Source organism: Myotis yumanensis, unplaced genomic scaffold, assembly GCF_028538775.1.
Source record: "Myotis yumanensis isolate MYYU_CA2020_CCGP unplaced genomic scaffold, mMyoYum1.0.hap1 SCAF_7, whole genome shotgun sequence".
NCBI classification, from domain to species: Eukaryota; Metazoa; Chordata; class Mammalia; order Chiroptera; family Vespertilionidae; genus Myotis; species Myotis yumanensis.
In genome coordinates, this window is record NW_027223758.1 from 60291908 (window position 1) to 60316088 (window position 24181).

General features: G+C 39.0%; 1 protein-coding gene across 6 annotated transcripts in view; it reads left to right on the top strand.

Annotated features, from left to right (window-relative positions):
* The window catches only part of ARHGAP28 (Rho GTPase activating protein 28), a 133359-nt gene that overhangs the window by 49372 nt on the left and 59806 nt on the right, over positions 1-24181 (top strand). For 5 of the 6 annotated variants that reach the window (XM_070420631.1, XM_070420633.1, XM_070420635.1 and 2 more), the window contains 2 exons: positions 22047-22264; positions 23760-23977. In XM_070420631.1, coding sequence (XP_070276732.1) covers positions 22047-22264; positions 23760-23977 — 436 coding nt within the window. Of the gene's footprint in view, positions 1-17744; positions 17768-22046; positions 22265-23759; positions 23978-24181 lie in introns of those variants that run through there. The other variant, XM_070420637.1, reaches the window with a different exon arrangement.

Sequence of the window (24181 nt, forward strand, 5' to 3'; positions counted from 1 at the left end):
TTGCAGATGGCAGACCATGGGGCTGCTGTTTCTGGATAGAATTTAGGCTTAACTGAATATTCACATATAACATTTAATCAGTGGAAACTGAGAAAAATCAATCAGTCTTGTAATGCACATGGATTTCACAGTCACAGAATATAATTTTTTTTATTTCTGTCAATACATTTATATTCTAACTCTAATTCCCTATTTCTGACAGACAGAAGAAAAACTTAATCTAGTCACAGCCACAGCCAGTCTGCTTCATCCAATTTAGCACTTTCTAAATTGCTCTTGGTTAAAAATCAGGAATATTCAGGATCTTCCCCTTCATCCCTCTCCTTTTATTCCATGTTGTTGCTTTAAGCCAGTGCCTCTATAGGGGCAGTCAGGGGGACTGTGTTTTGGATTCAGCTCCCCTACCCTGACTTCTCTGTTAGCTCTAATGGGAAAGTAGCCCACCTTAGGGCTCTAGAGCTGAAACATAACTTAGGTCAAGATGTTGTCTTTACCCTGCCAGAGGCCGGGACCATGTGACTATTAGTCAGGTTCAGGCTGCTCTCCTCTGCTGCCTCGAAGGTGGCTGATTATCCTGGGGAAAGGCTAGGTCTCTGAGGAGTAGAGGGACTTGGGTTGGGGGGAGGGAGAATGGAAACAAAAGTTATCAAAATTAAAGTTACTTTGCTTAATGAATGTGAGGAAATCCCTCTGTAAAATCCCGTGAAAGGAGTGTTTTCTCATTTTAGTCACATCTGCAAATCTTGAGTAAAGATATCTGATTGTAATCCTGAATCCTCAAACTTCATCCTAATGTCACATTTGACAAATAGCAGTCTGTCTCCCAGGAGCAGTGGCGTCAGAGTTGTTTGTATTGAGGCAAATGCTGAACAGCCAGAGCCCTAAAGAAATTAAGAAGCTGATTTTTTTTCAAAAGGAAATCCATAGAGAAAACAATCACCTGATTACCTCATAAGCTGTCCTTGGAATTAATTTCAGTGCTTGTTAAAGAATCTAAATCCCCCTTTATAAAGGTTCTCATAGGAGTTCCCAATTAGGTCCCCATCATTTGTCACCTGAAATCAACATTCCCATTCAAGTCTCTTTATAATTCATGTAAATGAAATAACACAGATTTTAAATTACCCAAGCAAAATGCGAGGACAATTTTTTTTATACCATTATGAATTAAAAACACACACAAATATTGGCTTAGGGCTCTAAATATTGATTAATTCATTCATTCATCATTCAAGAGAACCAAATGTATCTATCACTCAAAATGTATTCTTTATCAGTGGGGAAAAATGGGGACATCTATAATACTCTCAACAATAAATATATATATTTTTTGCTACCTCCTCCTGGCACTAGGACTGAGTGAGAGAGAAAAGATACCTTCATCATTGTGGATTCTGGTGCTTCAGCTCTTTCTTCTTGATCCATATGGGACCTTGGACCAGCACTTGGCTCCATCCTCTCTGCTTCCTCTGCTTGCAAGCAGCTAGAACTTGGATTAACTTCTGTGGATACTAACAGTTAATGTCCTGATTGTGGCTCAGTTATTCTTACACCCCTGTTATGTCATAGTCCTTACTGTATGTTAAGTGACTTAATCAACCAGATGGTGCTGGAATTCCAAAGAAGCAGAGTTATATTGCTAAAACTGAGAAAGGATCATTATTGTGTCTATGATCTATAAATGAGCTTCCCTGTACCTTCAGTACTAGCCTAAGATGGAAACCTGCTACCACTCTTCAGTAGTAGGCTATCAAATCAATTTATGAGGTCACTGTTAGCATTTGAAGAAATGGAATAGAAGAGGAAATACATAATAGTACCTGTATAATGAGATAGATATATAAATTATATTGCTTTATATGGATTGAGGTTAAACATTTTTCAAAAATACTCCCCTAGAAGATGCACAATGTTTGAAATAAGAAGTTTTACTGTGGGTGAGGTTGGAATTGGGAGTAAGGCACTTATCTTTAAAAAGAGCAGAAAAAGTCAGTCTAACAAACAGCATTTTGATATCCAATAACCAAGATAAATTCCAGAGTTGTTAATTTATACTAGCCAAATTGCACTATTAGCCACTATTGATCACAAGTTTATGTATTATAAATTTCCCATTTTTAACTATTTTATTTTCTTCTTCTTTCTTTAGTTTTTAGTAAATAATTGGAAAAAGAATCCTGTCATATAAAAAAATTTAAGAAGATTTTCGTAACTATGCCAGTTTAAAAGGGGCAGGTATATACCCGAGTCAGGCTACAGTGGCTGCAATGAGAGTAAAGATGTGAGAACCCGACGGAGAAAAGGAGCCTCAGGAAGGAAGGGTTGGAACCCCGTGTCCCCACAGTTATCCCTCTGTGACCTCCTCATCAGTACATGCCTGCCAGGAAGCTGTCTTAGGATGACTGACCACACACTTCTCTTAGTTGTCTGAAATCACCATCACTGTTAAGTGAATCCCTGAAAAAATGACATAAGATTGTACCATTTAAAATTTGATTAAAGGGATTATACACATTTTCCCCACTGCAAGAACTGCCCGACAAAGCTATTAAAATGATGCTACGGGAGGAAATATCCCTAAAGTAGCAAATTTTCTTTTTACATCTCAGTTTCCTATAAAATTTTTTATTCTCTAGGCTTTTTTCCTTTGGCCTAAAAACATCAAAATGTTCCAATGTGATCATTTATTGAAATGTGAATTTTATGTTGAAAATGTATTTTCAAAGTAGGGAAAAAATCAACTAACATAAAAACCAGCATCCCTGACTGAAGACAGTTCTTTAAACTACACTGTGTTATTTACCTTTCTTTGATAATAAGAATATTTCATTTGCTTTCTCTTTTTAAGAATGAGATTAACAATGAAGATAATTATGAAGATACAGGTTTCCTTCCAGGGAGATGGTTGACAATTGGGGAAAACTGTTTTCATGTAGATTAGTGGTTCTCAATAGTGGGGGCTTTCAAAAAATGCTTGATATCTGGGCTCCAGCCCCTGGGATTCTGGTTCAGTTGACCTAGAATGTGGTCCATTTGACTCAGAGTTCCTGAGTCAAATGATATGATCATTATAATGTTATCTATACCCACTAACAAATTCCTCTTCAGAAATGTATGCTGTTTACCTGTGTCATCCAACATTGGGTATTATTTTTAGCTTTTGTTTTTTGTTAAATATAATTTGAATTTTTGTTAAAGACATAGAAAGTTTGCTAAGAATTCTTAGTCATTTCTTTAAACATGTCACTCTTATTAAACTTTTAAGAGTCTAGAAATGGAGCCCATGACCCCAGAGTGTGTGTGTGTGGGGGGGAGTGTTAAGCACAATTCTCAAAGACTCCTGTATTTTAAATACATAGGTACAAGAGATTTTAAAAATATATATTTTTATTGATTTCAGAGAGGAAGGGAGAGAGTGATAGAAAAATTAATGATGAGAGAGAATCATTGATTGGCTGTCTCCTGCAAGCCCCACACTAGGGATGGAGCCCTCAAACCCAGGCATGTGCCCTGACAGGGAATTGAACCGTGACCTCCTGGTTCATAGGTTGACGCTCAACCACTGAGCCACACTGGCTGGGTCACATGAGATGTTTTTTTTAATGTAAAAGTGTAAGTCACCTTTTTAAAAGAATTCCCAACAGTTGTCAATCACTGCTTAATCCAACTGTTATTTCCTCTTTAATTTGAGTAGTTCTGCTTCTTTCAATACATTTTGGCTCCTTCTGCCTTCTGGGTAGATCAGAAACTATAGCTGGGCTTCAGTTTCTGCCCACCAAATGGGTATCCGATGTGCTTGCTGGCTTTCTTTCTACAGGTTTTGGCTACAGACATTAATTTGGTGGTTCATCAGCTACTTTCTTGGTGCCTGTTGCGTGTCCAATTTTGTATCAGGGCTTGGGATACAAAGATTACTAAGATACACCCTAGCCAGTTTGGTTCAGTGGATAGTGTCAGCCTTTGGACTGAAGAATCCCAGGTTTGATTCTGGTCAAGGACACGTACCTCCGTTGCAGGCTTGATCCCCGGCCCTGGTCGGGGCATGTGGTAGAGGCAACCAATTGATGTGTCTCTCTCACATTAATGTTTCTCTCTCTGTGTCTCTCTCCCTCCCTTCCACTCTCTCTAAAAATAAATGGAAAAATATCCTCCGGTGAGGATTAAAAAAACACACAAAGAATTACTAAGATACAGTATTTTCCCAAGGAGAGGAATTCTAGTGGCTATAGCTCTCTTATATCAAGAGATAAACATGAGAGTATCCACAACAATGTTTGGGAGGAGAGTGTAAGTGGCTCCTAACTTTGTCAGCAAATGCTTCATAGAGGCATGGCATTTGAATTGAGTCTTAAGGATAAATATGTGACTTGATCTGGCAGCAAAGGGGAGAAAGGACATTCCTATAAAAAAAAACTGCCTTCCAGAACATGCCACAGTCCATGGCTTGTTCAGGCAAAGGTGGCAAGGTCTCTCTGTTGGTGAGAAATTGCAGGGGATGAGGCTGAAAAAACAGACTTGGGAGAGAAGTTGTCTGACCTTTTTATGGCATGCTGACGTGTGTGCTGCTTGACCTTTGCATGGTAGGGAGCCAGTAGAAAGGGAACTCCATATGCATCTACAATTTGAAAAATTCACCCATAGTAGCATGGAGGAGGAATGAAGGGAAAGGATGCAGGAAGCAAGGAAAGTGCCTTAGGAGGCTGACCTGTGGTACAGGCATAATTGACAAGACCTGAAAAAGACTTAAACTGATTATTTGTAGGAAAACAATGAGCACTGTGGAAAGTCTGGAAGAAAAAAAAAATACTAAGAGGAAAATACAAATAATCTATAATCCTATTACCAGAGATAACCACCAATAATGCTTCATTCCAGTCATTTTTTCCTGCACATTTCATATGGTTAAGATAATTTTAGATCTTGATGTTTTAATTTAACACTATGAAAAGCAGTTATTATTATAAAGACACTCCATTAGCAAATTTAATGGCTTTTTGTATGGATGCACAGTAAAAATACCAAACTGTTCCCTTAGTTGGTTGTTTCCAAGTTTTCAAAAAAATCTTATATTTAACATCTTTGTGCCTAAAATTGTCTAAAATGATGCTTTTCATAGGCTGTATAGCTTAAGTAAAATTAATGAGTTAAACCACACTTAACATTAAGATTTCAATACTGCTGTATTATATTTCAGAAAAAGTGTAAACATTTGTGCTTTAGATAGATTTTAGAAATTTTCAAGATATTGGATAGTTTGGTTGGATGTGGTGAACAATTGCTTTGCTAAAGTAAAAACTGATGAATTAATCTAAAATGATTTAAGTTTTCTAATTTGTCAGACTTGTTAAATTATATCATCACTAACCAAGAAAATAAAAGATAGTGGTAGAGCAGACTTTGCATGGAAGATAATGTGTTCTGTTTTGGACTTGCTTCATTTGAGATACTACACTGGTAGAATGTCTAAGTACTGTACAGTGACAAATGAAAATGTGGAGTGAAATTCAGCAAAAGAGGTGGGAGCAATTTGGCCAATAAGTATTAGTCAAAGTCCAAGAAGTAAGAGGGAGAGATAAATCAGTAAAAATAGAGTTATCTCTCTCACATCGAAGTCTCTCTCTGTCTCTCCCCCTCCCTTCCACTCTCTCTTAAAATAAATGGAAAAACATCCTCCTGTGAGGATTAAACTTAGGTGGGGATGAAACTATGGGGAACACTGCTGCTTTTAAGAGTTGGATACAGGTGAAATAGATGAAGAAAGAGTGTTCAGGAATACCAGGAGATAGCATAGTTACTAGTACCTAGGCCATGAGTGAGAGATTATCCAGAAAAAGAAAGAATGGTCCACAGCCCTGGCTCTCAGTCCTACCAGACACATTGTCTCCTTTACCATCCTCCCCCAAAATGTATAGAGAGTATAACCTACCAATGCACACAGTTAAAAAAATCAATATAATGCCCCAGCTTTAACCTAACATAAGTGAAAAAATAAAATGAAAGTATAGAGAATAAGTATCTCCATATGTAAACTCTGGGAAATGAGTAAAGAAGATGACAGGATGAAGGAGTCCGATGGTTGCTCTACTGTGCAGAATTACATGAATGGGATGCTGCCAATAGGGTCTGGTCCATACGATCTGTATTGCAGTATTGCTGCACGTGACCTGAATTTCCAGAATGGCAAATATTTCCATAAAACAAAGCATAGTTTTCTCTCAACTTACATTATATTAGTGTTGCTGGAAAATTCTGTGCATAAAAAATACTTTCTATTAAAGTTAGGGTCAATCAGGCTCTAAGTTCCGAAACTTATAAACAGGTCTCTCACTTGTGGTGACTGTCCACCAGGGTATTTGAAAATCAGGTGTGACACTGGGCAATCCTTTCTTGGCACAGGACGGCCCACTGCAGTGTAGGACTCTTAGCATTCCTGGCCCTGCCAATTAAATTCCAGCAAGGCCCCTAGTTGTCCCAACAATCAAAGAGCTCTCCCACAGCATTCCAGAGCACTCCCTGTAGAGTGACACAGTCCAAGAGAGAGGCATGGGTTCACAGTGTCAAACACCCCTCCTTGGGGTCCTTTAGTCTTTAGAGCTCAGGCTAAACAAGAAGTGAAGGGGGCTAACGTAATGGTGTAATAATTGTGACCTCTGTGATCTCTATGTTTCTCCCTCCGTGATCAGATGATAGAGTTTTTCCACTGTTTTTACAAATATTTCTGCAATCGCTTTCTTCCTCTTTCAACTATACATTCTTAGGCTAATTCATTAGACATACAAGTGTGGCAGGTCCCCTTAGCAATGGCTCTAATCTAGCCAGTTTCCAGCCCACATATAAGCAAAGTCCGTTCCCTTACAGCTGCATCCAGGCTGATGTTCATAATCACCTGGTTATAACTTGTATTTTAAACATTTAGCAGAACATAAAGAGGATCTTGAAAGAAACACCTTAGTTAGTCTGGGTGATTTGTGTGGTATTTATACTGACTATTTGGATACAAAAAAATCTCTACATTTCTTCCCAAAAGACTATTCCACTTTAAGTCATGTGACCGTGGGCAAGTTAGTTAACACATGGAGCTTCCATTTCTTCCCACTTAAAATAGTTATGAGGCCTGATAAATCTAAAATGCTATAACATATAAGGTCCATAGTTGTTATGGATCATGATTACCATGGAACACCTTGGCATGTAAGAGTAGATAAGGTTTCTTATACTCAAAATAAGGACAAATGAAGAAGGTTGCTTCTCCAATATTTCTTTAACTATTATTTTAGGTATTCAGTTCACGGATGCACACTCTCTCTCTCTCTCTCTCTCTCTCTCTCTCTATATATATATATATATATATGTTTATTTTCCCTTCTTTGCATTTTCCCATGCCCCAAAGAAATGAACACATTTGGAATCGATAGAAAGGTCTGAAAGAAAATTAAATATAGACCTCTGAAGGTTATGTTCTCAGTGAAAGAGAATAAGGAATTGCAGTGATTTTTAGGAAACTGTTTAAATGTCTTTTCCTACTCCCCCCCCCCCCCACCTCAGTTCCATGTAAAGTCTTTTTTTATATATTTTATTGATTTTTTACAGAGAGGAAGGGAGAGAGATAGAGAGTCAGAAACATCGATCAGCTGCCTCCTGCACATCTCCCACCGGGAGATGTGCCCGCAACCCTGGTACATGCCCTTGACCGGAATCGAACCTGGGACCTTTCAGTCCACAGGCCGATGCTCTATCCACTGAGCCAAACCGGTTTCGGCCCATGTGAAGTCATATTGTGAATTGTAAAACACAATATTTGTTTCTTGGCAGTGGCATTTAAAAGATGATAGGTTTTGTTTGTTTTCAACCGTGAGGGATGTATATTGGCTTCCAAATGAAGGTTAAGGGTAATCAAGAAGGATATCAGAAAATATAATTCACAACATAAATGGAAAATTTTACACCCAAAGTCATTCATCAGTATGAGAGTATGTTGGATTACTTGCTCAAGGCTCTGTTCAATCATTCATGCAATGGATATGAAGGGGAGAGAGAAGTTATACTTTGTAAATTCTGTACAATGATAATGTTGACTCTATTTATTTTCAGTTAGGGAAAATAGGAATATCAGATAAACACTATTAAATTGTTTCCCCACTCAGTGTTCAATAATATTTCCTTTGAGAGAATGTGTATGATGTGCAATTCCAGATTTATGGCATTGTAAAATAGATACACAGAAAATTGTCCTTAAAATAGCTGCCAAGTTGGTTCTATGTTTTCTACAGCATATCTCCCTCCACATGATAAACATCTTCTCCTGACTCCCTCTGATCCTCCCCACTTACTCAGCTTCATAATAGTCTAACTAGTTTTGTCTGAATCCATTTTTTTCTTCACAATGCAGTAAGTGAATTGCAGTGGTTTTTCATTAATGTTTCATCCTGACTTCAGAAATAGTAGAGAAATTGTCACTTTTTAAAATCAGCTCATTGATCTTTGGCATGCAATAGGAAAATGGGGCGGCATTCCCGTGAGTTGCAGAGGGGTCTGGGACCTGACCAGTCCCTGCAGGGGAACTTGATCCTTTCCTGCCTGTTGCTGTTCTGTGCCTCCCAGGACAAGCTATGCTCCAATGCGTTTATTTTTAAAGTGCATTGTCTTCTTAATTTGTGATATTAAAAATTCCCAGTGGCTTTCCGTTTTTCTTGTACATTGTTTAGATTCACTAAAGGGTCTAAAGCCTTTATTTCAGATCCTGCTTTTTGTTCCCACAACAAATCTTGAACCTTGGAATTTTAAAAATCACATGATCAATTTAATTTTTCAATTACAGTTTTTCCTAGGTGCATGAAGGCAGGTTAAATACTGTTAAACCTTCTGGAGAAGTCAACTGAAACACTGAACTTTTATTTTCACAGATTGCCGTTAGAGTGTTCTCCTGCACATTTGTTTTTTTTAAAGGCTAATGTTCTAAGCCTGGGAGTGGAACTCAGAGCATTGTTCTCTCTGGAGGAGTGACCTTTATACAAAGATTCAGGCTCGGGGTATGAAAACAGCATGAGCAAGTTCTGAATGAGCCTCCATTCTTCCTGCAGTCCAGCAAGGAGAGTCGAATCTTAGAGCAACTTAGTGGTCCTGGTGGAGGAATGGGGAGGCTGCTGTTCTAACAGCCATGGCTCCTCAGGAAACAGTGTGTCCCCTTGATCTGGAGGAGAGAGCGGATTTCTCTAGACGTGTCCTAGGTAGGCACACAGCAGCAGCCCGCTCCCTCGTTCTTTTTCTGTGGGCCAGGAGTCAGCAAACTTCCTGTAAAAGGCATGTACGTACTTTCTGCTTTGTGGCTCATGGGCTCGGTTACATCTATCCAGCTCTGCCGCTGCAGCATGAATGCGCCCGTGGGCTGTACTTACACAAGTGGAAGTGGCTCTATGTCAGTAAAGCCAGCTTTTCAAAAAGCCAATGCAGACTGGATTTGTCCACGGTAGTTCACTGACCTCAGCTCCAGGTCACGTGCCACCTTCTTACGGGGCTAGCTTGGAATAGCCCAGCCCTAAAGGTGAAAGGAGGCATTGGGGGGCCTAGTTTCCATTTACAAAAAGGGTGACCAGATATTTAGAGGTTAGACCTCCTTAAGCACCTGTGGTATCCAGGCCACAGCCTGGGACTTCCTAAGGAAGGTTTGAAAACATATAGCCAAGTAAAGTTATACCATTACACTTCATGGGCTGCCTTGGAGTCTAAATTTAAATTATGGCAGGTGGCAAAGCCAGATTGTTATATCTAAGGCCTATAGGCTTTTCCTATACTTGGAGAGTCTGGTAAATGGATAGATAGAAATGCTTAATAAACCATATACAGCATGCCAGGGTGATGTTACAGATATTTAATAACTCTTAGAAATGTCCAGGCACCCACCAAGAGCAGCAGGCCCTAGTAGACAGCCAGCAGGTCTCCTGGACAGGACTCACTGGGCAGGTGTCAGTAGATGGTAACAGAGGATGCACACACATGCATATCTACATTTTGTTGTTGTTGTTAATCCTCACCCGAAGATATTTTTTTCATGGATTTTTAGAGAGAGTGTAAGGGAGGGAGGGGGAGAGAGAGAGAGAGAGAGGCATCGATTTCAGAGAGACACATCGATTGGTTGCCTCCCGCACATGCCCCAACCAGGCCAGGGATGGAACCTGCAACCCAGGTATGTGCCTTTGACTGGGAATTGAACCTGCCACCTTTTGGTGCACAGGCTGATGCTCTGACCACTGAGAAACACCCACCAGGGATGCATTTTTTAAGGGAATATCAAGAGCACATGGGGCTTGCTTTTCTCCATTACAAATCTTCACCTTTTCTCTCTTTATTCCTGACTGGTAAAACAGGACTTCTGCGAAGTTCGAACCTCTACCTTCCCACTCTCTTGGCAGCCCTGCTTGGTACCCCCCATACTCCATACCCCCAAATCAGTCTCTCCTTTTCAAAAAGCTTCTTGCCCTTTGCTTTCAAAGATACTCAGATCTTCTTTATTCTAAATCAGTATCCAGTTATTTGAATACAACATTTTGTAAGCAACATGTTAGTCATTTCTTCAGAAAAAGTTAGGTGTTCGTGCAGGCAAAGAAATTCAGTGGGTAACCAAGTCACTGAACTCTTTTTAAAATGAATCTCTCTCTCTCTCTCTCTCTCTCTCTCTCTCTCTCTCTCTCTCTCTCTCTCTCTCTCCCTCTGAATTCTGTTATTCTGGAAATAAAAGGGGCATAGTCCCCTGTGAGTAAAATGCCTATTTGTGTTTCCTTCTCCTTTACACACACACACACACACACACACACACACACACACACACACACTTCTGTGATTTTATGTTTCATTCAAAAGTAATTTAAAAGTTTTAATTAAATAACGCATGGAAAATGAGAAACAAACATTAGCCAGAGTGGCTGGTTGGTAGAGAGTTCTGGAAACTGATGATGGCCTTAAGATAAGGTTTATCTAGGCAGACTTAAGAGCTCACCAGAGGGGAAAATTTTTTATGTGTTTATGTTCAATAAATATTTTTTGAAAATAAATAGGCTTTGGGTGCCTGATTGGTCTCTGCCTGCTGGTTTGCTACCCTTCAGGTGTGTGCAAGGTTAACTTTTGGTGGCAAGATGTATCCACTTTCAAAATCTGTCCTTTGTGGAAGATGGCCATGTGCCCCACCTGAAGCAAGATTTTAGAAATGGAAAATAGCCTAAATCACTTTGGTGCTTTTTGGAGTTTGTTCTGTGTCACTCTGAGAAAAGGAAAATAAAAGATGGCTGTCAACTCACAGATCCCTGCTTTCCAGATGCTCTGCTCGCCAGGCATCTGTCTCCCTTGCTTCCGAGTGCTGTCTGAGGCCAGATGCCCAGGCAGTTGTCTCTGGGACAGTGCATACAACTTAAGGGCTTTGGATTTCCATAAAAGATTATGTGGTATTTCTTCCCCCTCCCTCTCTCCCTCTCTCCCTCTCTCTAGTCTTCTGTTTCCTTTTCTTTTCCAAAATAGCATACCTTTGTTATCTTTTTGGAGCTGGCACTGCCTGGAACCAATTTCCACAATTTGGAGGTCTGTGAGAGAAAGGAAATTAGAGAACAGTTATTAACTTCAGGTTTTTAAAAACAAGTTGTTGGGTTTTGTTTTGTTTTGTTTTGTTTTGTTGTGTGTGTGTGTGTGTGTGTGTGTGTGTGTTTTCTTTTAGTGGAAACTTGCATTTAAAGGAAAATCATTAAATTTGGAAGAAGGAAGAAGATAGATTTTAATTTTGTTTAATAAAATTCAAATTTTTCTACAACACATTAAAAAGAAATTATAAAATTATTAAACCTATAAAATCATTTTCTGAAACATGTTTTTTTTGATACAAGAGTCACTTAAGAAAGGATCTATTGCCCTAGCTGGTTTGGCTCAGTGGATAGAGTGTCGGCCTGTGGACTAAAGGGTCTCAGGTTCGAGTCTGGTCAAGGGCACATGCTTGGGTTTTGGGCTCTTCCTTCCTACCTTCCTCTCTGACATCAATAAAAATATATTTTAAAAAAAGGAAAGAGAGGATATATCTATATCGACCATTATTCATCTTTATGCATTTAGTATTTACTCATATGAAGCAGGCATCATGCCAGGATCAATGATAGTCTGAGAGATGTCAAAATAAATCTTGTAATTTCTAATATCAAATAGTTTAAAATTGAATAGTTGAGGTGAGTCATATCTTCAAGTCCTTGTAATACATGATGGTAAATGGCATACGTTGGCAGATCATTTTTATGTGGTAAGAACAGGGATAGTATCTTAGAGTAAGTGGTACTTACTTTCATTCTTAGTTTATACTTCACCTCTTTTCTCCCCAATCAATTTTATTTTTTTGGTGAAGTGTTCAAATATTTAGCCCATTTAAAAAAGTCAGGTTTCATTATTATGGAATTTTGAAAGTTCTTAAAATATTCCATATACAAGTGCCTAATCAGATACATGATTTGCAGTATGACTTATGTTTTCATTCTTTTAATGGTGTCTTTGAAGAGCAGGTTTTAAATCCATTTTATAAATGTTTTACTTTAAGGATCATGCCTTTTGTGTCTTATCATTGAAATCTTCACCTAACCCAAGGTCATAAAAATTTTCTCCTGTTTTCTTCTAGAAATTTTAAGAGGTTTTAGGTTTTACATTTAGATCTGTGATCCATTTTCAGTTAGTTTTTGTATGTGGTCTGAAGTTCATTTATTATTATTATTTCTGCATATTGATAGTCAGTTGTTCCAACACTATTTATTGAAAAAATTATTTCCTCACTGAATTGCCTTTGCACCATTGTTGAAAACCAGTTGACAACATGTGTGTGGCTATATTTTTGGACTGTATTTTATTTCATTGATTTGTGTATCTATTTGATTACATTACTGTATTGCTTTCTCCTGTAGCTTTATAAATAAGTCTTGAATTTAGATATGTATTATGATTTTCTTTTTCTTTCACATTTGTTTTGGATGTAATAGGTTCTTTGTATTTCCATATGAACTTTAGAAAACTTGTCAGCTTCTAGAAAGAAAGCTTGCTGGGGTTTTTATTAGGATCACATTAAATCTATAGATCAGTATGGGGAGAATTGAATTTTTAAGATTGATATTTTGAAGTGTTGAATCTTTCAATCCATGAACAAGTTACATATCTCTATTTATTTAGGCCTTCTTTAATTTCTCTCAGCAATGTTTATAGTTTTCAGTATACAGGTCTTGCCCATATTTTATCAGATTAATTCTCCTAAATAGTTTACATTTTTAATGCTATTGTGAATGGTATTTCTTTTAAATGTTGACTTCTAAGTGTTCACTGTTAGTATATAGAAATACAACTGCTTTTGTATATTGATATTTTACATATTGATCTTTATCTTATAACCTTGCTGAACTTATTTATTAGTTTTAGTAGTTTTTTCCTAGATTGTATAGGATTTTCTACATAGATGATCATTTCTGCATATAGAGATACCTTAATTCTTTCTTTCCAATCTGGCTGCCTTTTTTTGTCTTTTTCTTGCCTGATTGCACTGGTTAGAATCTCTACTATGATGTTGCATAAAAGTGGTGAACACAGTTATTCAGGTCTTGTTCTTGAGCTTAGGGGGAAAGATTCAGTCGTTTACCATTAAATATAGTATTAGCGGATCTTTTTTTCTTAGATGCCCTTTACACGTGGAGGTAATTCTCTTCTATTACTAATTCTCTAGGAGGGTTGTTTTGTTTTGTTTTACAGGAATGGATGCTGGATTTTGTCAAATAACATTTTCTGTATCTGTTGTGGCAATCGTGTGGTTTTTATTTTTTACTGCTAATATATGACTTAAATGATGATGACTTTGATGAATTAAATGAATCAACAATTTTCCAATGTTAACTCATCCTTGCTGTCCCAGGATAAACTCACTTGGTTATGATGTATTATCCTTTTTATGTATTCTTGGACCTGATTGGCTAAAATGTGTTAAGAATGTTTGCATCTACACATGTGAGGGGTATTGGTGGTGCTTTTCCCTTCTTATGGTGGCTATCTCTTTCTGGTATTCAGGTAATGGTAGTCTCATATATTAGCTAGTAAATGTTTCCACATCTTTAATTTTCTGGAAAAGTTTATGCAGGATTGGTATTATCTCTCCTTTAAATGTTTGGTGAAGCAATCTGGGTTTGAAGCATTCTTCTGACAGGGTGTTTAACTGCAAATTCAATTTCTTTAATAGATATAGGGCTACTCAGGTTACCTATTTCTTCTTGAGTGAGCTTTGGTAGGTTCTATCTTATAAGAAATTTGTCCTTTACACCTAAGTTGTTGGACTTACTGGCATAAAGTTTATAATATTCCTATATTATATTTTAACTAGAGGCACGAAATTCTTGCACTCAGGGGTGGGGGTCCCTCAGCCTGGCCTGTGCCCTCTCACAGACTGATCGCCCTGCAGAGGGAGGCCCTGCCCACCCGCTGCAGCGCAGCCGGCCAAGTAGGCTGAGCCTCCCTCTGTGGGGCAATGGATCATGGGGCTCCGCGATCGATCGCCCCACAGAGTTAGTTCCTGCCCACCCAGCCGGGTCTCCGCAATAGATTGCCCCAAAGAGGTAGGCCTTCCCACCTGGCTGGGGCCCGGTGATTGATCGCTTCCACAGAGGGAGGCCCAGGCTACCTGCCACAGCCCGCCGCAGCCCTCCAGTCGGTGGCCTGGGCCTCCCTCTTCAGGGCGATCATGGAGCCCCTCCAATTGATTGCCCAGCCGGCCAGTGGTCTGGGCCTCCCTCTGCACTGGGATCATGGGGCGATGGTGGGGCCCTGACCAATCACATCGCACCTGCCTTGGCTGGCCTGGCACCAGTAGGTATCATAGCGTGGTTGTCCAGATGGTCAGATGGTCGGACTTTCCGCTGTTTGGCCGTTCAGTCAATTTGCATATTACGCTTTTATTATCATAGATATCTGTCAAATGTGTAGTGATGTAACCTCTTTCCATCCTGATATTGCTAATTTGTGTTGTCTCTCTTTTTTTCCTTAACATATCTGGATAGAGGTTTATTAATTTTATTGAACCAGATTATAACATCTTTCTTATTGTTTTATTTTGTTTTTGTTAATCCTCACCTGAGAATTTATTTTCTATTGCTTTTCAGAGAGAGTGAAAGGGAATGAGGGGGTAGGGGAAACAGAGAGAGAGAGAGAGAGAGAGAGAGAGAGAGAGAGAAACACCAATTTGAGAGAGACACATTGACTGGTTGCTTCCTGCACATGCCCCAACCTGGGGTGAGAAGCAAACCCATAACCCAGGTATGTGCCCTTGACCTGGACTCAAATCTGAGACCTTTTGGTGCAAGGGCCAGTGCTCTAAGCACTGAGCAACACCTGCCAGGGCAAGAACATCTGAATTGCTGCCTGGTTTTGCCAACTATGAATAAAGCTGTTTTAAACATTGAACCGAAGTTTTTAAATCCTTTGGGTAAATTGCTGAATTGTAGGATAAGTGTATGTTTAGTTTTGTATGAAACCGCCAAACTGTCTTCAAAAGTGACTGTACCATTTTGCATCCCCACCAGCAATGATTGAGAATTTCTGTTGTTCTACTTCCTTACCACTATTTGGTGTTTTCAGTATCAAAGCACTTTTAATTATCAAAATCTTTTAAAAAATTTAAAATGGCATTTTTTTCTGATATAGTATTTTTTGAGATATAATTCACATAATATAAAGTTCATTCTATTAAAGTGTATAATTAAGTGGGGTTTTTTTGTTTGTTTGTTTTGTTTTGTTTTAGTATATCCACAAAGTGGTGATACCATCACCACTAATTCCAGAACATGTTCATCTCCAAAAAGCAACTCGATACCCATTAGGGTCCACTCTCCATTCCCCCTCCCTTCAGGCTAAGTAGGGAGAATTTGAGAAACAGATCATATTTTTATTTTTGACATATAATTAGTATATTTTAGTTATGTGCTAACTATACAAACATTGATTTCATTTAATCTCATTTTTTTGGTAGGTCAGTAAACTGAATATAGCATAGAATACTTTGAGTTAAGCAGATGTAGTTGCTTTGCTCTCATAGCTAGAAGTACAGAAAAGCATGCTGTCTTCTCCCCAGCCCCAGGAAAAGATTCTGTTGTTCTCTTTTACAAAAGAGCTTGCTGCCCCGTTTGAGCCTCCTCCTTTGTAAATCACTGGGTGTGAGTGTATAATGGTTGAAATTTCGTTCATCCTTCATCGCGGCATTCCCCATTTCTAGCAAAGTGCTTGCACTCAGGGTGATACATAGATACATAAGAATTTAATTGCTGATGTGAACTTCAATTGGTCAAAAAACAAAACAAACAAAACAAAACCACACACAAAAAACACAAAGCACTCCAGCTTTTAAAACCACTTAGAATGTTCCTTGTTGAATGACTGAGATTTGTTTGCTGTTTTAAGCCTCCCCCTAATCTACAAACACATTTTTCTGTATCCTTTACTGCCAACAGAGACATACCTGTTTACCTGCTGATGAAATACCAGCTTTCTCCTGTTCTTTAAGAGGGTGAGGCAGGTCAGGAAAGGAACAGAAAACTTGGATGGCGAGTGGCAGGATGAGCAGGAAGAGGACACCAGAATGATATTGAAAGGCACAGCCAGGGAGCCTGAGAAAGAAAGGGGGGACCTCCTCTCCTCTCTGTTCTGGCTTCTATTACTCTGACGCTATAACTTCCTTTTATCACCATTGCCTTTCAAGTGCTTTTGCAAGACATCCAAGTTAAGCTTGTTTCTATGCATGTTAGAATCCAAAGATTCCTGAGAAGCCAGAGCATAAAAACAAAGGATTTGTCCTCTTACTTTATCTGAATGGCCTCCCGAGGAAGCTAAGAAGGCAAACAGCTGCATTACTGGGGCTGTGCCCAGGCCTTTGTCAGAGAGCAAGCGATTTGTCTTGCAAGAGCCCTGCTAGTCAGTACCTAACACCATTCCACTCTGTGCTGGCACCAGCATCATTCAAAGATACTGACAATGGAGAATTATGTTCTTATCTTCCTTCAGATAGGGGAGGGGGAACCATTGGTTTTAGGTGTATTCTTCCTAAAACTCTTGGAATATGTTAGATTGGAGAGCAATGTGAATATATTTCCTGTATATTTAGACAGGTATGTCTTCACCGTGAAGCTTAACTCTGTAGTATAGGGATCAAGGCCAGACTGAGACCTGGGGTTAGGCTCACAATTGGACAGTCTATAAAACAGAAAAGCATTACGTCAGACCTCACCTTCCTTTGGGAAGCAGGTTATTATTGACAGTTTAGTTTTATTTAAATATTCCTCTTAGTGTGGCAGAGAAGGTGTCTTATGTCACCTCACCCCAAATGACTTAAATATTTTTTCCAATTATATCAGTTAAGAACTATTTTGGCTGCAAGTAACAATAGCAACAACAAAGATTAGTTTTTAAAAGCAGAGTTTATTTTCTCACATTTTTGGAAGGACAGAGATAGGCAGCATTTCACATTATTTCTGAGACTTAAGGCTGATAACTGTAATTTTTTTGTTTTTTTATCTCATAGTTGCAAGATGGCTGCAGATGCACCAGTCATTTTGTCCACATTTTAATAAAGGAGAAGGAGGAAGAGAAGGGAATAGCACCTATATCAAGAAAAATAAGATTTTGCTGAAACCATGGAGAGGAATAGTTCTTATTGACTTTGGCCAGAGTTGTGTCCGATGTCCACATTGGCCTAAGCGAGTTGAGCAAACAGGCCTTGAGAATGATGGTGGGTCAGAGAGGAGTTCTGATTGATCTAGTTTCATTTATCTCTTTACATTCTAGTCATATGTTAGTGCTCCTGAGATATTCCAACACCTGTTATAGCCTGATCCTAAATCTAGCTATGAGCATGCTAACAAATATAGCTATCACTTAACCCATGGGTTTACTATATGCAATGCATTTTAAGTATATTAACTCACTTAGTCCTTATAATAACTCCATGAAGTATAGTATATGATTAATATATGTATATATTATTACTTCTCACCTGAGGAATGAGGATATTTTTTCCATTGATTTTTAGAGAGAATGGAAAGGAGGGGAGTGGGTGGAGAGAAAGAGAGAGAGAGAAGAGAAAGAAGCATTGATGTGAAAGACACATCGATTGGTTGCGTCCCACACACATACCGACAGGGAACAGGGATTGAAAGTGCAACCCAGGTACATGCCCTTGATCAGGAATCAAACCAGCGACCCTCCAGTGTGAAGGCTGGCACTCTAACCACTGAGCAATGCCAGCAAGGGCTGATTAATATTTCTGTTAGATAGGACAAGGCTCTCAAGGTCTGACCAGTTCTAAATGTTAATACTAAATGCTATTCTTGCTAAACATTAAAATATAGCACAGTATTTTGTAGATGCAGATGGAAACAGGAAGCACTTGACAGGAACTCAACCAAGTAAGTGAGTCAACTGCAAAGAAGAAATCAATATGTAATTGACTAAATAGTGTATATAAGCAAAGGCTAAGCCTCCCTTTGGGAAGACAGCTTTGAATATGTCTCCTTGCTGCAAGTAAATAAAACTACCTTGCAACAACCACTTTGCATTCGTATTTTATCGATTAAGAAATGGAGGCACAGAGATTCAATAGCATGTTCTAGGTCATAGATCTTGGAAGTGGCAAAGCCTGTATTTAAACCTGGACCAGCTGGCTTCAGAGTTTTCCCTCTAAATATCTATATTCCTTCTCTGGAATAAAAATATGTATAGCTATATGCAGATATACAAATATCTGAGGGGACTTAGAAAATTAAGAAAGATTACTGTGGGGAAGATATTTGGACAACATGGAAAAGGCTTGAATTTAAATCCTGGCTCCTCTATCACTAGGGTCAACTAAAGGTCATTGGCATCAATTCAACACCAATAGGAATCCCCAGTTTGGAGTGTGTTGAAGAAGGAAACTTTGTTCAGTGCAACAGCTCAATTGTTACAGAGTAGGGCTGTGAAAACAGCAAGGCTATGGGACTCAGTAGTGATACAGCAGGGCTGTGAAAACAGAGCTGCTGTTAGGAGGCCCTGGGGTGAGGCAGCCCTGGGCAAGGTGGCCCTGAGGTCAGGCCCCTCTCCTGCAAGACCCCTCTGCTCTGCCCTGCACTGAGTCTGGTCTGCTCTTCTCTGGCCTGCTCTTCCCTGCACTGGTCTATCCTGCTGTGGTTCAGCAAGACATCTTTGGTGTTTTGTCTCCAGCCAGGGCAATGAAGTCTGAAGTCTTTGGTGGAAAGGGAAAGTTCACTCTCAAGAGCCAGAGGGGAGCTGACTTATATAGACAGAAATCCCCACCCCTAGTCTCCAATTGGTGTGTCCTCATCTAAATGAGGACTCCAAATTCTTCTAGTTTGATTGGTCCAAAAGGCACTGACCTGATTGGTTATAAAGGAGCTGCTCTGATTGCTTGGTGAAAAATCTGATGGGGATATAGCTGCACAGCTACGATTGGGTAGGGACAGACTCGGTCTAGGATTCCAGGAACTCCTTTATGAGGGCTGGCTCCAATGGCAGGAACACAGTGCAGGCAGGCAGTTTAGTGCAGAGGCAGGTAGTTCAGTGCTGGCTTCTCCCTGAAGTGCAGCTTGAATGAGAGGCTCCTCTGTAGAAATGGCTGTTTTTTAAAAATGTGTGCTCAGTTAGCCACTTAGATCTCCACTAATCATTAAAATAGAATACAATTTATTCCTTAAAAGATAATTGAGGAAAATACAATAATAAAATGTATTTTTAAATGCCACTTTGAAGTTATGGTAGTTAGCATGAAGTTAAAATCTAATCTTAAACCTAATGGTGTTTTTCCCAAAAATAGTTGCTCTGTAATACATTTGTATTCTGTTTTCATGTAATGTTTTCCTGGAATTGTTATGAAATTAAAAAAAATACGAACAGCTGACAAAGCTTAGACTCTATTTATCCTAATATGGTGAGGTATGCAACGCCAAATTAAAGCTCATCGAAGTGTTGGATGAGCCTGAGGATCACAATTACTAGTATGTGATGCTTCAAAAATGGAAGGTCATGGTCTCTACTCCCTGCGACGAAGGAGGAAATATTTGTATCCTTAACTAAGAAAGTGAGAACTCTTCCAAATGTGCTTATCCAAAAAATGCTGTCTGTGTACTTTGCCAAAAAAGAATAGTTGATCATTGCAATTGAAGCATTCTTTAGGTGGATTGTCTCAGATGAAACCAGCATGTTACTCAGATGCTCATGATCTATATTTCATGTCTGTTCCCCCAGCCCTCAGCAGTTTTATGATAGTGTCTTCTGAGTATACCCTTTGCCTCCTCACCCCAGTAGGATCCCTCTACCTATGCAGGTGGTGATTCAGTTCTCCCTGAACTGTTCAGGGGTCTCTGTGCTACAGGTTGATGTCCCACTTCCCTAGGTTTCTTGTGTGTGTGTGTGTGTGTGTGTGTGTGTGTGTGTTTGGTTTTTTAAAAAATATATTTTATTGATTTTTTTACACAGAGGAAGGGAAAAGGATAGAGAGTTAGAAACATCGGTGAGAGAGAAACATCGATCAGCAGCCTCCTGCACACCCCCTAATGGGGATGTGCCCGCAACCAAGATACATGCCCTTGACCGGTATCGAACCTGGGACCTTTCAGTCTGCAGGCCAACACTATATCCACTGAGCCAAACCGGTTAGGGCTGTTTTTTGTTTTTAATCCTCACCAGAGGATATTTTTCCATTGACTTTTCAGAGAGAGTGGAAGACAGAGAGAGAAACATTGATGTAAGAGAAACAAATCAATTGGTTGCCTTCTGCATGTGCCCCGACCAGGGCCGGAGATTGAGTCTGCAACCGAGGTATGTGCCCTTGACCAGAATCAAACCTGAGACCCTTCAGTCCACAGGCTGACACTCTATCCACTGAGCCAGACTGGCTAGGGCAAGGGTTTTCCATTAAATATTATATATTATTTCCTATCACTATCTCATTATCTCAAAAGGCAATATAAAAATTTTTTTCAATTAAAAAATTCTGGTAAAGAACACATGAGATAAAATTTACCATCTTAATTATTTTAAGCTTGTATTAAGTACATTCACATTGTTCCACAACCATCTCCACTGTCCAACTCCAGAACTAATTTCATCTTGAGAAAATAAAACTTGATACTCATTAAGCAACTACCCATCCCCTCCTCCCCCAAGCCCTTGGGAACCACCGTTCTACTTTCTGCCTCTATGAATTTGACTACGCTAGGAATCTCATCTAAGTGGAGTTTCTAGTATTGTCTTATTGTGCCTGGCTTATTTCACTTAGCATAAAGTCTTCAAGTTTCATTAATGTTGTAGCATGGAGCAGAATTTCTTTCCTTTTTAAAGCTGAATTGTTTGTATTAGATGCCATATTTTGTTTATCCATTCATTCAATGACAGCCATTTGGGTTGTTTCTACCTTGTGGTTTTTGCGAATAATGCTGCTACGAACATGGACGTACGAAAACTGTCTTTGAGACCCTGCTTTCAATTCTTTTGTCCTTTTTCCCAGAAATAGAATTGCTGGATCATATAATAATTCTATGTTCAAAATTTTTAGGAGCCTCCATATTGTTTTCGACAACAGCTATACCATTTTACATTCCTACCAACAATGCACAGGGGTTTCAGTTTCTCCACATTCTCATCAACATTGTTGTTTTTGTTTATTTTTTGTGACAACCCTGATAGGTGTGAGCAGTCAACCTTTTACCTCCTCTGTCATCATCTTAGATCCCTTACAGAGACAGACCATGTATGTTTTGACTAATACAAATAACTTTCTACTTTCTGAGTGTGTGAAAATTTTCAAAGTGTTTTTATGGTAAGTCCTGATGGCCAAAGAGTCATTATGAATCAGAAAAGGTTTTTTTAAAAGGCCATCACTGAGTGGAGATTTTCCTCTCAGACCCCTCTCTTCCACACCTGCTCCATTTCTTCACTGATTTTAAACCTAATTGAATTTTGTGATTTATGACATAAAAGATACTGATTTTAATTCACAGATATTCTTTCCTCAGAAAATCCATTCCTCGCTGCCGAAGAATTAACAGGATGCTCTCCAATGAATCCCTACATTCTCCTGCGTTCAGCCGCACCAACTCACAAGCCTCGGTGGACAGCGCCTCCATGGACAGCGCCTCCATGGAGGATTTCTGGCGGGAAATAGAAAGTATTAAAGAGAACAGCATGGGAGGGCAGGAAGAGCAGGCGCCAGCTGAGGTCAAGCCTGTGGATGGTAAGTGCGAGATTCTTTTTCTTGTCTGCTGACTTACTTTCTTTGTATGCTCTCTCTTGTTCTGTCAGCAGGTAAAACTCATTTCATTAGTAATTTAACAAATGAATTTAGTAGAGTTCAGCATATCAGCTACCTGTTCCCACTGATTTATATCTACTGGACTGACTCAAAGTGGCTTCTTTTTTAAAATATATTTTTATTGATTTCATAGAGGAAGGGAGAAGGAGAGAGATAGAAATATCAATGATGAGAGAGAATCATTGATCAGCTGCCTCCTGCACGCCCCACACTGGGGATTGTGCCTGCAACCCAGGCATGTGTCCTGACCAGGAATTGAACCGTGACCTCCTGGTTCATAGGTCAATGTTCAACTACTGAGCCACGCCGGCCAGGCAATTCCCTTTTTAATATGGTTCATCAACAAACTTACTGATGTGGTGGATTAGTACAGAATGATACAACTTAGGTTCACCTTTGCATTTTCTGTTAAAGGACAGTTTATAAAGCAAATGAGCAATAAAAACAAGAAAGAAAATGAAGGTTTGCCTCGCTAAGAAATTGGAGCTGTGAAGCACATTGGAGACTTTGGCTCACATACCAGTGCTGCAATACTGTGAGCACGTCCAAGACGACTAGGCTGATACTTGGACAGGCAGTTACAAATCTGTCGAATCTGCTCTTTAGACAAACCTCATTCAGGAATGCCTGTTTAGCGTAGTTCCCCAAATTGTATGTGCAGTGGATTTGCTGTTACAAGATGTTGTTATTCTGAATCCTTTATTATTTCTGTACCTCTAATTTACAATAGCAATTGATTCTTATTATGACTAATTTTGCATTTTTAATTGCCTTCTGAAAAATGGAAAGATTACCTAACGTTCAGAATAAGGAGAAAGTAAGAGAACAAATAACTGTTGAACCACATACGCTGTTCAAGGTTTTTTACCACTTGTCATAATGGTAAAACAATCCTCATAACTGAGTAAAAATTTTGTTATTATTACCTCTATTTTGCCAATAACACACTGAAGCGAAAAGATATCTTAAAACCTTCCAAATCCATGTATCTAGTAAATAGTAGCATTGGGACTTGAACCTGTGTTTGAGTGAATAAAAGCCCTTTTGGATGCTGTTTAAACCCCTACTTTTCAATTAGGGTTTTAGTTTAAATATTCATATTTTTTCCTCTTTTGAATTGATAGTCCAGATATAGCTTATATTTAACTGTCTGGCCAAGAAGAAAAACCTTACTCAATCTGCCAATTAACCTTATTGTACTAGAAAATACTTTAAAATTTGACTTATTTAAAAAATACAATACAAACTTTTTATTCATTTTAATCGGCCTTTTTGTATAATTTGGGGGGAAAGGAGAGTCTTCATATATTGACTATTGATATTTCTTATTCACAGATATGCACAGACCTACAGATACACACCTCATCCAATCTGACAGAGAATGTGCTAACCTCCGCTTGGTCATGTTATTTTTCAGAAGGAGAACTTGAAGCAGAGTGGTTGCAAGATGTGGGTTTATTAACCCTGATCTCAGGTGATGAAGAGGAGGATGGCAAAGCCTTGCTCTCCACATTGACTCGAACCCAAGCAGCTGCAGTGAAAAAGAGATATAATACTTACACTCAAACCATGAGAAAAAAGAACAAGCAGTCTGTCAGGGATGTCAGAGACATCTTTGGAGTCAGCGAATCTCCTGTAAGTAATGAACATGGCTCAAAAGGTTTGGTTTGGTTGGGGAAGAAGATGAAGGAGGGAAACGGAAAACATACCATCATCTAGTTTTTAAAGAAAACGAAAGCACACAGCACAGTCCAAAATTTTACAAATTTGAAACGTAAGCTATCCCATTCCTTATCCCATTCATCAATCTCTCTCAACATTAAATGTATTCCCTTCTTC